The following is a 17725-nucleotide window of genomic DNA, read 5'->3' as shown; positions in this document are numbered from 1 at the left end:
GTTACGTTCACTTTAGCTCTCTGCACCATACAAAGTGTTACTTAAGTTATATAATGCATGACGCTTGTGTAAGGCACTTTAACTATGCATAAATGTGTGTCTATACATGTGTACCGGTTTCATTGACTATATGTAACGTGACTTAGTGTTATACCATACACAGGTACATCAATTAAAGGCGTTAAAACCGGTTTTTAAAAGAATCATGACCAGGTCTTGATCATATATTCTGAAAGGACACCACACCAAATGATGAACCGATAGAAGAAATCAATATGAAATTAAGGCGTTAAAAACGGTATAATAAGTAACTTAGGCACTCCGTACTCTTTGCTTGACTCATACAGCGCCAGTGGGGGTTTTTGGGCTTCAAGAACCCCCCACCCCCACCCCACCCTGAGAATTTTCTTTAAAAAATCATGTACTTTCACCATTTCCTCAATTTCCCCCACACATTGAACGGTACCTCCTATCTGACAAAGCGCAAGCCCCCTTCCCCAAACCAACACTATATGATCAATATATAACCAACGCCACATCCCCGAAAAAATGAAAGCATGCGTATATAGGGCAACAATAGCTTTTTAACATTTAGCATTAACCAGGTGATGGAAAGCAAAATAAAACAGATAAGATTGTGATTTTAATGTAGAATTGACAGCAAGACTAAGTTAAGCAGTTTATTTATCAAACACATATTAAACTGTTGCCAAGTAACAATTGTTATATGTCGTGACAAAGTAGAACCACGGAATTAGATTATCGAAGTCCGTGGTAGAACTAATACATTCGAACGCACCCAGTTGACCCGACGCGCGTATTATTGACATTCAAGATGGCGACCGAAAATAATGCAGACGTTCAGCTGTTCCAGCCGCTGGAACATTTACGACAAGAAAGTCATGTGCAAAGCATGGAACAATACAGAGAGATGTATAAACGATCTATTGAAGAACCAGAGGATTTTTGGAAAGAGATTGCACAACAGTTTTACTGGAAGAGTCAGCCGACCGGGATGTTCTTGGATTATAACTTCGACTGCAGGGAAGGACCTATTTACATTAAATGGATGGAGGGCGCACAGACAAACATTTGTTACAACGCTGTGGACAGACATGTCAAAGATGGACGTGGAAACAAAATAGCATTTTATTGGTTAGTGTTTCGGACGCAAATTTCTCATTTTAGTTCTATTAAATAAGTTTTATCTTGAGTTACTCCCCCTTACACCACAGGAGCTCGGTTTCGAGATACTTTTAGACACATTCTAAAACCTTATAAAAAATTAAGGTAACGAGGTATAACACAAGTAAAGGGATAATATAACAGCCCCTTCGTTTCAAGATGGCGTCTGTACATGTCATCCCTTAGCTTTACTCGGTACTTTCATTTTTTATAAGGTTTTAGAATGTATAAAAAAAGTAATTGGAAACCGATCGCGAGCCCCTGTGTCTTACACATACGTGAAAAGTTCAAGAACTAGGTCAAAGTAAACGAAGTTATGATGTCTTTCTTAATTTTGCCAAATGCCTTATTTTTGTTCAGGTTTAAACCTATTACATTGTAAATATTGCTGATTTTATATATTACAATAATAAATAACTTATGAAACTTTACTCTTTCTTTTTTACCATTAAGGGAGGGAAATGACCCAGATGACCATGGAAAAATCACCTTTCAGGAGCTTCAAGATAAAGTTTGCAAATTTGCTAATGTCCTCAAAAAACTTGGTAATTTAATATTTTTTGTTTTACCAAATGGGTCAAATGAAAAAGTGCCTATAGACATATGGCATTGGTTTGATGGAGCAGATTTCATGACAATACTTATAATTTATGTATAAATTAATACACTGTATACACACAGTGATTGTTTGCAATTGTATCAGTAAAAAAACAGCATTGGTGGCTATATAGATCTAATGGAAACATATTTTAAGCTTAGTTGGTATGGAGCTGCCACAATTGCATCCTCATTATTCCAGGGGTTACGCTCACTCTCGCTCTCTGCTACCCTGGAATACATGTATGTCCAGCAAAATTGAAGGCTCAGTGTGCACACCACCTTGTGGTTGAGACAAAAAAACTAGCTTGATCCTTTGATGTTCATTAAAAGAATCATGTGGTCGCATAAACAGTAAAATTTACTACCTTTGAACTGGAGTGGTGCTCCTCTGTAATCTTCAAAGGACAGGTACCAGACTAGAGATTGGTCAGATTTTTTTTTTACCCGAGACCAATCAAATTAATAGCTAGCCGCGTGCCTCCAATTTTGCTGTGACATATTCAAGATGCGCAGAGAGCGAAAGTGAGCAAAACCTATGGAGTACTGTGGATGCTACAATTGCTGCTTTGAACAGTTCAGTGATTATATATTATATATAGCAGATATATGGGGACGAGTGAAACTTTCAATATTTACTATGAAAAAATAGGTCAGGCTATTGGAACTTTTCAAAATTGGGCTAGTACTCAAAATATAAAATTGTACACCCCTAGTATGGTAACTGGATGTACATACATGTACATATATTTTTTAAAGTCATATACCCTTGCAATAACTGTTAGGCTTTGGAATCATCAGGAAAGTATGTTTCAGATGTCTTAGACAAGTTCATCCAAAAGAAGCATGTACTTATTAAGTCTAGTTACCGACTGGCACGTGCACTTTGTACTTTAATTTAGGACTTAAGAAAGGGGACCGTGTGGCAATCTACATGCCAATGATTCTGGAACTGTCCGTGTCCATGCTGGCATGTGCACGAATTGGCATTATACATTCAATTGTGGTAAGTGAATTCAAATGGTTCTTTATATTGAATCCAAAACTGGTTTAACATTTGCATATATAGTTTTTATTTTGATGAGTGTGTTTAACATGAAAATTGCAAAGCACAGAAATGAAATTTGTTTGAAAGTTTTCATCTTTAGGACTTTAAACTCTGTGTGTACATAACTGACTTAACCTTGTTCAGCCTGGTTTTGTGAAAAAAATAGTCGACTAAATCTACTAAATGTATACATAATTAGCGTTGTATTTAATGGTTAATGCTAAGAAAATTCAGTTGATATTTTTCATTCATGAGTGTGAAATAAGTTTTCATTCTGTTCCAGTTTGCTGGTTTTTCCAGTGAATCTCTAGCAGAGCGAATATTGGATGCTCATTGTTGTGCTGTGCTTACTACAGGTTGGATATTTCAACACTTTTTAAAACTGTCATATATACACACACATTTGTATGTATATATATAAATGCTATGCATTTCTTCCTGAAAATTGGTGATGGTATTCGTTTTAGCTCAACTTTATAAACTGTCTATTATAGATTCTCAGATGATCTCACATAAAAGAAGTTTTTACAAAATTTGGGTAATATTTATCTAAAATGAAACCCTGCAGTAATGTTCTTGGATGGTGAATAATATTATAGTTAATTTTGATTCAACTATGTAAAAAGTTACATAAGTTGAACATGTATAGAAATCTTACTGTATCTGGTAAAAACAGATTTTCTGGTATTTTTTAACCATTTTGAATGAATAAGAACATTTCTGAAATATTGACAAGTTCTTTATATTTGATTATATATATATATTTCCAATGCTCCAGATAGCACGATAATTCACAAATTACGCAAAAGAGAGAATGAACTTGCTTAATTCACCCAAGCAAAATCCGGAACATGTGTGTTTTTTTCCAGATGGTGTGTGGAGGGGAACAAAACTCATGAACCTGAAACAGATTGTAGACGATGCCTTAGTTATCTGTGGGAAATCGTAAGTCCCAACACACAAAATGTACATGTAAATATGTGAAACAGTTGTAAGTCACCAGGAACATATTGCCTTAGTTGTTCGTGAGAAATATTGAGTTTCCATGTAGACATTGCCATAGAAATCTTTGACACATTGTCAAGTCATTAACTTAGTATTTTCTACAATGCAATTTTTGGTATATGTAAAATTTTAATATTACTTGTTAACGCTGAAGAAAATGGGAATATTTTGTTTGTCGTACTTGCCAAAACTGCTATCTCGTTATAGTAAATTAAATCACTGAAAAATACATGTTTCTTTTATTGTACATTAGGCACATTATGATTGCAAACTTTTCTGTTTTCCATGATCAAGAGTGGAGCTCTTCCATCCTTGAAAAAAAACATTGTTTGGAAGGTACAAATCTTGAAACAGATCATTTGTTTGATAAAATATAGGAACCACCATGTAAAAAAATGTGTCGTTGTTAAGCATCTGACAACAACAGAGGAAATAGAGGACTGCGGTGATACAGAAGAGCCTCCTGCAAAACGACCTTCACGTAAACTCAAGGTAAGCTGTGGACGGTGTTACTTCTTATGTTTCTGTGTTGAGCAGCACTGACATTATACCACATCATCTGTTACCAGTTGTGGTCAAAGAAAATGAAAGATAGACACTGAAGCAGAAAATAAAAGTTGCTGTAACTTACAACTGATCTATTCATTAAGTATTGCACAAAATGTATCCACATATAAAGTGTAATGATTGTCAGACTTTTACTATTGATTTGAGTGATGGAGCAAAACTAATTGCCTAACCAAGATGCCATATGTATTGTTGAACCAACAGGAAAGGCAAATGCTTCATGTCCCTTCCTATGGGACACACAATGTGTACCAGGTTATTCGTTGCACCCTGGCATGGTCTTAAGTAAGGGCTTGACCTAAAAAGGGTACAGTTGATCATGTTCCAACTGAAATTACTATGAATTATCCTTAAGATTAGGGAATCAAATTTTTATTCACATTTAATAAGGAAGGTTGCTGTCTCGTTGAGCTGAAAGGCAGAGACCAAAAAGGGAAAATATTTGCAATACCTAGCTTGTAAAACTTTTTATGAGAATAATTTGCCATGATTGCTTGACTTGATAATCCAGGGGAGCAACCACTTGACCTTTTGTTGTCATTCCGACTCATTGTTTTATATGAAATGACAGAATACTGTTTCTTCAGTTTTTTATTCGTTGTACATACAAAAACAGTTTGAAACTGCCGTTTCCTTTAATTTTATGAAATGACATCATGTGATCTGTATAAAGATGCAATGTGACCTCTGATTCCTGGGATTAAAACACACCCTGTTTTCACAGATCCATTGGAACAATGAGCGGGACGTGTGGTGGCATGAGGAAATGGCAAAGGTGTCCTCAGAGTGTGAGCCTGAGTGGATGGATGCTGAGGACCCCCTCTTCATGCTCTACACAAGGTAAGCACTAGTGCTGTGGCCGATCACATTTACATCATTGTTATCATCTTCGGATAGATTGTGGACTGATGTACACCTCTCTCTGGAGGTAAAAGATTTATAACTTATTGTGAGCCCCCCAAAAAAGAAGAAAAGTCATGTATCTATCTCATCCTCTAGGCTTCTTCCAGTAGTTTCTTAGGGGATTCTAAATTCTCATCTGTAACTGATCTCTGGGGTTTCTTTCAGTGGCTCCACAGGAAAACCAAAGGGAGTCCTCCATACAGTTGGTGGATACATGTTGTATGCCGCTACAACCTTCAAGTACGACTTCGACTACCAGGATAATGACATCTACTGGTGCACAGCTGATGTGGGATGGATCACTGGCCACACTTACGTCTGTTACGGTCCACTGGCCAATGGGGCTACAAGTGTCATAGTAAGTAGTATGGTCTCCTGGGCAAGGAGCCACAATAATGTCACAGGAAGCGGTCTGTTGTTATGTACAGCCCACTTGGCGATGGGGCCATGTTTTATAGTATGTGGTCTGTTGTTATAGGCCACTTTGCAATGGGGCCAAATCGTCATAATTTGTTATTATGGTCTGCTGAGATTAGGGGGCAGCATATGTTGTAGAACAACATCATTTCTAAGTGTATTGGGCAGTAGTCTCAATTTTCATTCTCAGGAACGAGATACATATACTATTGCCCATGTAATACAGGAAAAACTAATTATTTGGTTCTATAAGAATAATCATATCTCATATAAAAAGGGCACAGTCGTGGGTGAAACTCAATTGTTCAAGAAAATAAAGGTAATTGTGCTCCCCTACTTTATTGACAACCAATATTTGTTATACCGAAATGTAAAAATAACAACAGTAAAGATTATCAGGACTACTTGCACCCATCACTTGTTGTTCAGAACAGAATCTGTGATGATGAAATTGTGTGTTGTGATCATAAGTCAGTGTGGTGTTTGAGGAGGTCCTGACCTTATTTGTCATTTACTAATTTGAAATATCTAGAAGAATATGTACAAACATTTTTCTGTAGTTCTTAAATTTGTCACATGAAACTATTCTTCAGACATCTTGAACAACAAATTAAATTTTGATACATTCTTTTTTGAAATTTTGAAACCATTTTTCAGACACCTTGTCTGCAGCAAATTACAGGAATTGTCAGTACAACTGTATGAAGTTTATTACAGTAAAACCCCGCTAACTCAAAACTCGTAGGGTCCAAATCAATAGTTTGAGGAATACATGGTATTCGATGAATCCGAGGTTCAACTGACATCATCATTTATTTATCAGGAGGGATAACAGACAGTACGAGCACTGCAAATATTGCAGATAGTAGATGTTTGAAGGAAAAGAAGTCTAATCAAGATGACAGCATGTAATAAGATTACAGAGCTAAACAATGAAAAAATATAGCCACCGGTATTAAAAAAGTAAATAAAATTAAAAAGCTGCATGTTTAACATACTTGTCGTTTTGACATAGTCCGCCATACTGTACTCAGCTTTGTTAATTTTACAAAATATAAAAAACGAGAGGAACTTTTTGATCATTTTAAAATGAAGAAAACCTTGAATCCTTGTAAGCACAATGTTGATTGATAACGAAATTAACAATCACGACGTATTCCAAGTTTGAATATCTTTAAAGTTGGTCGAGAATCCGCTATGTGATTTCCGCTTAATATTGCCATGCCGAAATATGGTTTTGCACACCAAGTGAATTAACACTTAAAAACATCATCTGGAAAAAATAAATATGCATACAAAATGATAATACAGGGCAACGGTACAGTTACTTAATGATACTGCCGATAATCCTTTAATTACCTGAAGTCCAGTTGACACCTGTACAATGAGCGTGAACTGCAGCTTGTGTCTGGAGACATGTTGGCGGTAGTGCCAGTGTGATACACAGGTAAAATATCTATCAGGCGTGACAGGTTACACCTGTTAGACGAATAGATAGGATTAATACTATGACCATGAAGAGTTGGAGATGATTTTTTTTTTTTTAGGAATACCGGGTATTCGATGAATAACGGTTCAAATAATCCGGGGTTACTTTACAAAGAATATGTACGAACTGGGTCGAGATCAAACAAACTGTTCGACGAATAAGGGGTATTCGAGTAAACCGAGTTCGAGGAAGTGGGGTTTTACTGTACTTCAAATGTGTTCATTGTACAGCTTTGACAAGGCTGTGAGTTAATAGTTAAATGTTTTGAGTTAAATATTTTTAGACTATTTTGTATATGACAATGAGGTATCCATTCTATCACATTCCAATGCTTTGTTTTTGACAGTTTGAAGGCACACCGTTCTACCCTGACCCAGGCAGGTTCTGGGCGATTGTAGAGAAGTACAAAGTTACAAAGTTCTACACAGCACCAACAGCCATCCGAGCTCTCATGAAGTTTGGTGATGAGTTTGTCACAAAGTGAGTTACTTCTGCACTCTAGAATTGTTCAAGGCAGTTTTCCACAGTTGAATTATTTTTGACCGTGAGTTACTGTCGAGCGTTGTCTAATTTGAATATTATTTACTCATAATAGTTTATTATAATGATAGATTGACAAGTTTTGACTTAAATAATATCAAAATCAGACAGAAAAAGAAATGGAAAATGAATGTGCACTTCACCAGAAACAGTTTTTCATTGCATCACATTTTCAATATAATAAAAAAAGATTCATTAATACAAAGATGGGTCACATAATGAAGCTAGCTCATAAAATACAAATGCAGAAATCACAATAATGAAGTAACCAAACATCTTCATTGTTAAAATGAGTAGCTGATGGGGAGGCTATTTGGACATATTTTACGTCTATAGCTATGCAAAGTTAACTGCATACTTTCTATGTATTGACCCTCCATGCATTCATCATTTATACAGTTTAACCTGATGGCTTATGCATGCAATTAGATTAATGCTTTGTTATATTAATTAGCAAATACATATTTTTTCATACCTGTCAACCCTAACTTAAAGCAGAAAAAAATTCTTTGAAAAAAAAAAAATTCCATTCAAACACTTATATTGTTATTTAAGAGAGGAAAAACAGACAGTATAAGTTTCATGCACCAAAAAAAATTAGGTACCATATTTCACTGGGGCTAAATCTTGATGTAGATATGACCGGTCCTCCCTGAAAGTACTGGCCACCGTGGGAGAACCAATCAACCCTGAGGCCTGGCTTTGGTACTACAATGTGATAGGGGAGAAACGATGTGCCATTGTCGACACCTTCTGGCAGACTGAGACAGTAAGTCAGGATCAGAACAGAACATCAATGTATTATAATCAAAAAGTTCTTCAACAATCATCCTATTATTGAAATATGCACTGTTAAATAAAGTTCAGTATTTGCTGATCAAATCTTCAATGTAGATAACATCAACTAATGGGGAGGCCACTCCTCTGACAGTGTGTCATCAGCTTTCTACATCTTTTGGTTTGCAAGGGACAAAAAATATGGCAGGAAACATGAAACAGAGCTGTATTTCTGTTCAGCCTTATAGGTACTGGCGATCACACTAAATGTTGTCCATTGTTTAAATAATAAAATGAAATTATGTATCAAAAGTTTTATTAAATATGTTTGAAGGAGGCAGGAATTTGCTCTGCCATTCAATGATAGGAATTTGTGATTGATGATTATATTTCCCACTTTTTAGGGCGGCCATACCTTAACGCCTCTACCTGGAGCGACTCCCCTCAAACCCGGATCAGCAGTAAGTGTGTTCATTCCAGGTCATCTTTGAAAACAGTTTTTTTAGGGTGGTTGGCCTCTGTGCTTTTCCCCTATCTCAAAGTTTAAGATAAGCTACAATTCTATTCACAATGGGAAAATATATGAATAATACAGACGACTTGTGGCTCTTGATTCAGTTATTGGGAGTTTGTGATATTTTGTAATTGGATGTGAATATGTGCACACATATTTTATTACACTATTATCTGCCTTTCATTTTCAGACTTTTCCATTCTTTGGCATAGTTCCAGCTATATTAGATGAAAATGGACAGGAAATCACGGAGTCTGGTAAAGAAGGATACTTGGTAAATACACAAATTTGTTTTTTTGGCCCACCACCATCTGATGGTGGGCTATTCAAATCACACTGCGGCCGTGGTCCGTCTTCCGTCCTTAAACAATTCTTGTTATCGGTATTTCTCAAGAAGTACCAGAGGGATCTTTCTCAAAGTTTAGATGTAGGTTCCCCTTGATCCCTAGCTGTGCAGGGCAACTTTTGAGACTGATCGGATAAACAACATGGCCGACAGGCAGCCATCTTAAATTTTGATAGTGAAGGTTTCTTATCGCTATTTCTCTGGAAGTACCAGAGGGATCTTTCTCAAATTTTATATGTAGGTTCCCCTTGTTACCTTGTTGTGCAGCAGTGCCTGAAATGGATGGTCGCCTGCTCGCCAATGGCAGTTAAAGTCTTCAAAAGTGAGGTAGTCACTGGACCAACAAAAATAGTTTGGGCGACTGTCGAAAAATTAATGAATAAAAGAAATTATTGTCCCTTCCACTTAACTGGGGGGCAGTACATTTTTCAGTTGTCATTACTACGATTTGAATCGAACTGTCCGTGATTTAGAATTTCTATATAAATACTGCCAGGGTGTCTTCTTTGAGGTGCAAGGTTTTGTGTATTTCTTTTTTGGAAGACCTGAATGGAGTGGATCATGTCAGGTTTTAACTAGGGTTGAAGAATTAAAAATATAATGTTTTATTCTGTTTCACATATTACAAACATTGTCATGTTATATGTAATTTAAATGTGCTGAAGCATTGTGTTAAATGCTGTGGAAATATTTCTTCCCAAAATTATTTGTGCATGAGGGATATTTCTCAAATTTGATATGTAGGTTCCCCTTGATCCCTCGTTGTACATGTTATATTTTGAGACTGATCATAAAAACAAAATGGCTAAAGGAAGAACTAAACAGATCTTTCTCATATTGCAATGATCGATTCTATTTCTTTCACATTAAGTACTGTACCAGTAAATATGTGAAATGACAAACTCACTTTGAAGGTTGGCTTTCATACACATCAGTATTAAGTTTAGATCAAAAGTTACCTCAAGGTGCATTAACTGTTAACATGACTCGATCAAACAAATTAGAGGAAAGAAGAGAAAAGATTGAACTGACAAAAAACTAATGAAGATGGTACAATGGTGGGCGCCAAGATCCCTCTGGGATCTCTTGTTCATTTTGTTCCATCTCGTGCCAGGATAAAGCCTAGCAGACATGTAATTATCAAGGCTCACCAGAAATATCCTTTCATCAAGCTACATTGTCCTGTGTGTTTGTTTGTTTGTGGGTGCATTGTTATCTTTTATTTTTTGGATACACTTAATCAGGGGGATTTATATATAGAGCGAATGGTCACTTGCTCTTCATACTGCTTTTCTTATGACACATCATGAAATACTATAATTAATTTATGCATATGAAGACATTTGCAACATTTTAGTAATAAGGACAATTTTTGGATGAAAAAAACACCTCATATTCTTGTTCACATTTCTCCAAAAGTGTTCAACTTATATTTTTATATACACTAGAAAGCTTGTCACATGCATTGCTTAAAACACCTATGGTTACATTGGCGTATCCTGGTTGAAAAGGTACAGGTGGCGCAGAAATATTCCACGAAAAAGGAACGCACTTCGACCGTTCTATAATCAGAGCTAAAAATGCACAGTTTCGGAGAATAAATAGCAATGTATAAAGAATATTATGCTCTTCTTTCATGCGCCCACTGAATTACATAATGTATCTTAAAAACTACATGTGGCTTGACATTGTTTTAGAAAGAAATAATGCAAACTAGCAATGGTCAGCATTTTACTTTTGGTCAGGTATGTCAGGACGTCACTATTTGTAGGTTTCTAAAATTACAACCTTAACAAAAACGGAGTATAATTATAATGACTCAAAAATCAAAATTAAAAATTTGTTTGGTTACTGTAAATACAGATAAAGTGTTTCCTTTTAGGTATTCAAGCAGCCATGGCCAGGTATAATGAGGACAGTTTACGGAAACCATGAGAGATTTGAGACTGTCTACTTCAAGAAATTTCCTGGATACTACTGCACTGGAGATGGTACAAGTTTGAATGAAGTTTATTTCGATCTGTTTAAATTGTTCTGGCAATTTCAAGCATTGACTGAGTGGTTAATAATATGGTAGCTAAGTGAAAAATAATGGGTTCAAATACTTGGCATTTTCTTTTTTAAAGTCTAATTGTTTGTGTAACTGATATTATTGCATACAATTTTTAGCTCACCTGCCCGAAGGGCTAGTGAGCTTATACCATGGCGCAGCGTCTGTCCGACGTCCATCAACTTTTCCTTTTAACATCTTCTGAAAAAAGGACATGCCTAAAGGCATGATATTTGTCTGAAAGCTTCTTTGGTAAGAGCCTGACAAAGTTTGAGAACGAAAATAACCTTGACCTTCTTTCAAGGTCACAGGTCAAATGTGTCAAATACTTAAAACAACTTCTTCTGAAGAACTGAAACATATAGAATCTTAACATTTGGCTGGTAGCTTCTTGGGATGGAGCCGAACTAAGTTTGAGAATGAAAATGACCTACACCTACTTTCAAGGTCAAAGGGGTGAAATATGTCAAACACTTCTAGCAAGTTCTTTTGAAGAACTGAAAGGTAAAGAATCTTAATATTTGGCTGGTAGCTTCCCGGAATGGAGCCTGACAAAGTTTGAGAGTGACAATTACCTTGACCTACTTTAAAGGTCACAGGGGTGAAATATGTCAAACACTTCTAACGAGTTCTTCTGAAGAACTGAAAGGTAAAGAATCTTAATATTTGGCTGGTAGCCACCCGGGATGGAGCCTGACAAAGTTTGAGAGTGACAATTACCATGACCTACTTTAAAGGTCACAGGGGTGAAATATGTCAAACACTTCTAACGAGTTCTTTTGAAGAACTGAAAGGTAAAGAATATTAGTATTTGGCTGGTAGCTTCCCGGAATGGAGCCTGACAAAGTTTGAGAGTGACAATTACCTTGACCTACTTATAAGGTCACAGGGGTGAAATATGTCAAACACTTCTAATGAGTTCTTCTGAAGAACTGAAAGGGATATAATCGCAACATTTGGCTAGTAGCTTCTCGTGATGGAGCCAACAAAGTTTGAGAATGCAAATGACCTTGACCTACTTTAAAGGTCACAGGGATCTAATATGTCAAACACTTAAAACAACTTGTTCTGAAGAACCGAAAGGCATAGAATCATAATATTTGGCTGGTAGCTTCTTGCTATTAAGTTTGTTCAACTTAATGTCCTTGTTTGACTTTCAAGGTCACAGGGGTCAAAATCTTTTAGCATGTTCTTTTGAATGACTTTTAGTCAACACACTGATACTTTGTCTATAGCTTTATTTTAGTCCACTTTAAGGTTACAAATGTGATATTAATACTAGGTGAACGATGCAGGCTCATTGGGTCTCTTGTTGTAATTGTTCTCGTGGTTAAATTAAAGTTATGTAGAACACTTTCAAGTATGTCTCGACTTCAAGTTTAGGGTATTATTAACTACTAAATTTTTGTTAGATTTTTAAAGATACTCAAAATCTGAATTGGCCATGAGAATGGTTTTATTATATGACTTTTGAGAGTATTGCATTCAGCAAAGTGAAAAAACTTTTCAACCTTAATTTAATGTCATAACAATAAGATACAGTGGGGGGGAAATGAACAACTTGACTTAACTTCCTTGACTTTTTAGATCGATTCATACTTTATATAACTGCTTTGCCTGTTTATAGGTGCAAAGTTTGACGATGATGGGTACTTCTGGGTAACTGGACGCATAGACGACATGGTCAATGTGTCGGGTCATCTGCTGAGCACAGCCGAGATCGAGAGTGCTCTGATAGAACATGCACATGTGTCGGAGTCTGCTGTCGTGTCCCATCCACATGATATCAAGGGGGAGTGTACCTATTGTTTTGTCACTCTCAAGGAGGTGGGTAAAAAATACGGGTGTTTCTTATCTCCTACTTTTAGCTTTTTCAAACCTTTTTTTTCTTCTGATATTATTCAGGTGATGTTTCATGTGTAACAATTTCTGTCATCATATTAAATGAGAATTTTTGTATTACATGTCCAACATCACAAGGCATATTATGGTATGGCATTGTCCCTCTGTTAGTATTTCTTCTTCAGAGTATTAATTTTAACCAATGCAAATAGTTTCGTGCTAAAAGTAGTCCAAATGTTATTTGTCTGTTTTGTTGACAGTTTCAAAAATTGATGAAAACACAATTAAGTTGGATAGACTAGTGATATGCCAGAGCTAACTGTCAACTTGAAATGTTTTTTGATTGGGGGATGTGTATGATACATAGCAATGTTTGATTGGGGGATGTGTATGATACATAGCAATGTTTGATTGGGGGATGTGTATGATACATAGCAATGTTTGATTGGGGGATGTGTATGATACATAGCAATGTTTGATTGGGGGATGTGTATGATACATAGCAATGTTTGATTGGGGGATGTGTATGATACATAGCAATGTTTGATTGGGGGATGTGTATGATACATAGCAATGTTAAGACAAAATCCTTGCTGAATGACAATAGATGACACCTGCCTCAGTGGTTAGAAATAATTCGTTCACTTTAGTCTTGTTTAATATCCTTATATTTCTATAATCTAACACTTTGATTAAGCTAATTTTAAGTAACCTCATGTTATATTCAACCATATAAATAATTCTTTTATAAGAAACTAAAATGCAGAGACAGTCATGAATATACCTTAATTATATAATGTTCTTGTTTCAGGGTTGTGAGTTCAGTGAAAAGCTGGTTGTGGAATTGAAAAAGAAAGGTATGGAAATGTTACATGTTTGGAAATGTATCTAGATCTTCAATAAAATCCCCCTTTTATTAAAATTAGTATACGGTAACAAAGCAGAAATGTGGTTATTACAACAGCAATTTTTTGTTTGAGAATAAGATTTCTTGTTTTATAAAATGACGAAAAAGACAAAAATCATTGGAACCACTGACTACTACTAATTGTCATGAGAATTCTTAAACATCATAATTGTTTAATAATGGATTTTGATATGTCTCTTGATGACATTTTGATTGTAATTGAGGGGTAAAATAATTGAGAATAGGCAGCAAGGCTCAAACTACTGCGTATAAGGTGATATGGTACCTAGATAACAGTGCTTTTAAAATTGACGGTTTTGATTGTGGTTATTGAAAAACGATGGAACAAAAGATATTATGAGTCTTCTTATCATTTAAATGCATTATGTCATGAATAATCTCTGACATTAAACCCTTTAACAGACTTAACTGAATTTTGAAAATACACATAATGTATTTATTGTAATCACCTGATATCATTGAACATTGTAATATTTAAACTGTATCTGAGGAATTTTTATGGAGGAGTGGAAGTACATGTATTAGAAAGACTGTGATTTAAAGAAAAAAGAAACATGGACATTTGTTGCAAACTTAGTAATTGTAATTGTAATTTTTTGTATATCCTACTATTTCTTATTCTACATTTCAGTTAGGGAAAAAATTGGACCATTTGCCTCCCCGGACTTTGTTCAAAACGCTCCAGGGCTTCCCAAGACAAGGTCAGGAAAAATCATGAGAAGAATCCTTCGCAAAATTGCTGTCGGTGACAGAAATGTTGGTGACATTACGACAATGGCTGATGAGAGTGTCATAGAGAAGCTGTTCCAGCTCCGCCCAGACACGGCATGAACAAATCGTCTTCAAAATAGTAGAAAGCAATGAAGGATAGGATTGTTGTTTCATATCATGACACATAAACGTGATATTGTCAAGATTTGATTGAGATTTTTAGTTTCATCTTTATTCAATTGGAAATGTACCATTTTTGTAGAGGACTTGTATCATTAATACCGAGGGATTGTATTTTAGTGTCTTTGTTTTAGAGAGTGCATTTAAAAGATGCATTTGAATAGAGTTATTTAAATGTCTATTGGAACTCAAACCTATACTTTGTAAGTGTATACTAACAATATCTGGTATCGTTTATGTCTTTGCTGTGTGTCAGAATTATATCCCTTAAATAATGTTAGGTTGACATTTATTAATTATTCAGAACTACTATAGTTGTAATTGTAAGTTGTTGTTTTCTACAAGGGGGTGCTTCATCAATGAGATTTATCAGTTTGGAATTTTGAAATATCAAAGTTTTACTTCATACACAAACAGTGTAAGTTTTAAACATGTTGCAACATTCCAAAACTTACTGGTCCCTTTGTCGAGCTTTGACTGAGTGAGCACTTTGTATTGTTTACCAGTAGTACAACGAGGTGATGAAAGTTATGTTTCTTATGTCATTTGACCTGGGACATTTTGCCTAGCGATAGAGAGTGTAAAACATTGATATTAGAGGGAGCTTCATTATACAGTACTCAGTCATAACATTTTGTTGTGTATTGATATTTTTTTGTAGTAACAGTAAAATTGTGAAATTTTGAATAATTGTCACAACAAAAGTTTTGTTCAATCAGCTTACAATTTTAAAGTCTGTACTTTAGGGAATATTGTTAAATGGAACATTTTCACCTCCATTTTATTAAGAGCAAATTGATCACAAGACAAACCATTAAATAGAAAATATCGAAAGAAGTACTGTGAATTATACATGGGTGACTTCAATACTGACAAAAAATATTGTATAGACAGAAATACCAGACAGTATATATTGGTAAATTTAGCACTCAGAAAAATGATATTATAGTAAGAAATAGTGGCAAGTAATAGATACCATCTTGTGTACATTGGTAACTCTAATTCTAGGCAAAAATATGATATTTTATTAAAAATTACTGCATGTATGGGCTGATCAACTCTGTCAGCGAATGTGTAAAAATTTAAACGATTACAGTACTAAAGTGAGATTTGAAAATGGAAAACAGAGGTGAGTAACCAGGATATGTTGTTGTTATATGTTTCTGTTGTACATATTTTGTTACTAAAGTAATCAGTTTGTCGATCTGTTGTACAATGGAATACCAGCAAGATCTAAATTAAGAGTACAGGGTATACTAAAAGTTCTATTTCATAATTTAAGTCGTACTTTTAGTGCAGGCACTGTAGAAAAAAGGACCTGTTTTTACACACATAATGCTGATGATACATTCTTTGAAAAATCAGAGGAAGAATCAGATATGTTGAAAATTAGGCAATAGTATTTTCCATGATTTAATATAAACATACTCGGTATTTATTCATTTGAAATATTGCAATATGTGAAAATATCTTAAATATTCTTAATACTCATTTAATATTGGATTATTAATAATGGGTCTTGAGTGTCTGCAATATTTACTCTAGCATAGCCAAAATTGGTTGTGCACAAAGAACAGCAAACAGCATAATACAAGTGTATGTTTTATAGTTAAAACAATGATATTCCGTCTTTTCGTATTGCAGAGTTATCTTCTCTTGTGAGCAGGTAATGATTGTTACGTCATTTGTTTGTGAGAGTTATGTCGTCAATTTTTGAGAAAACAACGTAATTTTCTCACACATACCAATGACGTAACAATCAATACCTGCTCACAAGAGAAGATAACTCTGCAATACGTAAAGACGGAATACATTTATCAAGTTAAAGGGTATATACATGTAGTTATGGATGTATGTATGCCAATTATCTTTGCCTATTTTAAAGACTTTGACCCTTTTCGCATATCCGGCTCAACCGGTTTGTCTGTTTTTAAATGTAACATTTTCGGGTATAAATCCTGGCAGACCTGCATATGTGTATGCAGGCCTTGCAAGGCTTCGTCAAGGCTCGCCCGAAATCAGCATCAGATTACTAGGTCCGACATAATTTTATAAACGAACAACTCTGGTCCAACCAGTTCAACCATTTGTATGGTGATAAACGTATGCGGCCTTTGATTAAATTGTAGATGCAATATAATTCCGGGAATGTAACATTGGTTCATAAAGAGTATTCAGACAAAATATTTTGATGTTATTGCCATGAAAAGGTTTGATTTATGTTCATAAGAGATAAATTTTTGTTTCACATATTTGTGTTGCATGCTTATAAGTACTTGTATATATTTGTTTTACTCTTCATTGAAGAATTATTTAAACAAACGACAGTAAAACGTGTTTAACAAACCCAAGGTCATTGGAGATACTTATGATTAAAGAAGTTGAAAAAACTTTACTAAATTTGTGTTATATAATAAATCAGACAAAGAAATATGTACGCAAATATATGAACATGCAAACTAAACTTCATTCATCAGACAATTCATCGGGTCACAAAGAAACTTGTTTGATGTGTAACATTATTTTTGAACAAATATAGTAAGGTTGTATGTAGCATGTTTTACTGTAGTACCTGGTACATATTAATTAATCTGTTTGCTGTATACTCAACTTTCAGATTAAGTTT

At 35.1% G+C, this 17725-nt stretch overlaps 1 protein-coding gene across 1 annotated transcript; it reads left to right on the top strand.

Moving 5' to 3' along the window:
- The first annotated feature begins 763 nt into the window (after positions 1-763).
- LOC110443575 (acetyl-coenzyme A synthetase, cytoplasmic-like) lies at positions 764-16317 on the top strand. The gene is made up of 16 exons (XM_021487866.1): positions 764-1155; positions 1639-1730; positions 2685-2788; positions 3114-3186; positions 3700-3775; positions 4213-4327; positions 5127-5242; positions 5471-5663; positions 7558-7691; positions 8388-8520; positions 8933-8989; positions 9233-9316; positions 11271-11379; positions 13066-13265; positions 14092-14137; positions 14840-16317. The coding sequence occupies exons 1-16, from the start codon at positions 836-838 to the stop codon at positions 15037-15039; spliced, it is 2052 nt and encodes a 683-aa protein (XP_021343541.1). The 5' UTR covers positions 764-835; the 3' UTR covers positions 15040-16317.
- The last annotated feature ends 1408 nt before the right edge of the window (positions 16318-17725 follow it).

Source organism: Mizuhopecten yessoensis, unplaced genomic scaffold (assembly GCF_002113885.1).
Source record: "Mizuhopecten yessoensis strain PY_sf001 unplaced genomic scaffold, ASM211388v2 scaffold716353, whole genome shotgun sequence".
In the NCBI taxonomy this organism is placed as follows: domain Eukaryota; kingdom Metazoa; phylum Mollusca; class Bivalvia; order Pectinida; family Pectinidae; genus Mizuhopecten; species Mizuhopecten yessoensis.
The sequence above is the reverse complement of the archived record's forward strand: the minus strand, read 5'-3'. Positions and strand labels throughout refer to the sequence as shown.

Bases quoted from the DNA above. Each gene is read 5' to 3' on its own strand.
- LOC110443575 (XM_021487866.1), top strand. From the start codon at position 836: ATGGCGACCGAAAATAATGCAGACGTTCAGCTGTTCCAGCCGCTGGAA. The intron at 2,789-3,113 runs GTAAGTGAATTC...ATTCTGTTCCAG, and splicing joins GCATTATACATTCAATTGTG to TTTGCTGGTTTTTCCAGTGA. The intron at 8,990-9,232 runs GTAAGTGTGTTC...TTTCATTTTCAG, and splicing joins CCCTCAAACCCGGATCAGCA to ACTTTTCCATTCTTTGGCAT.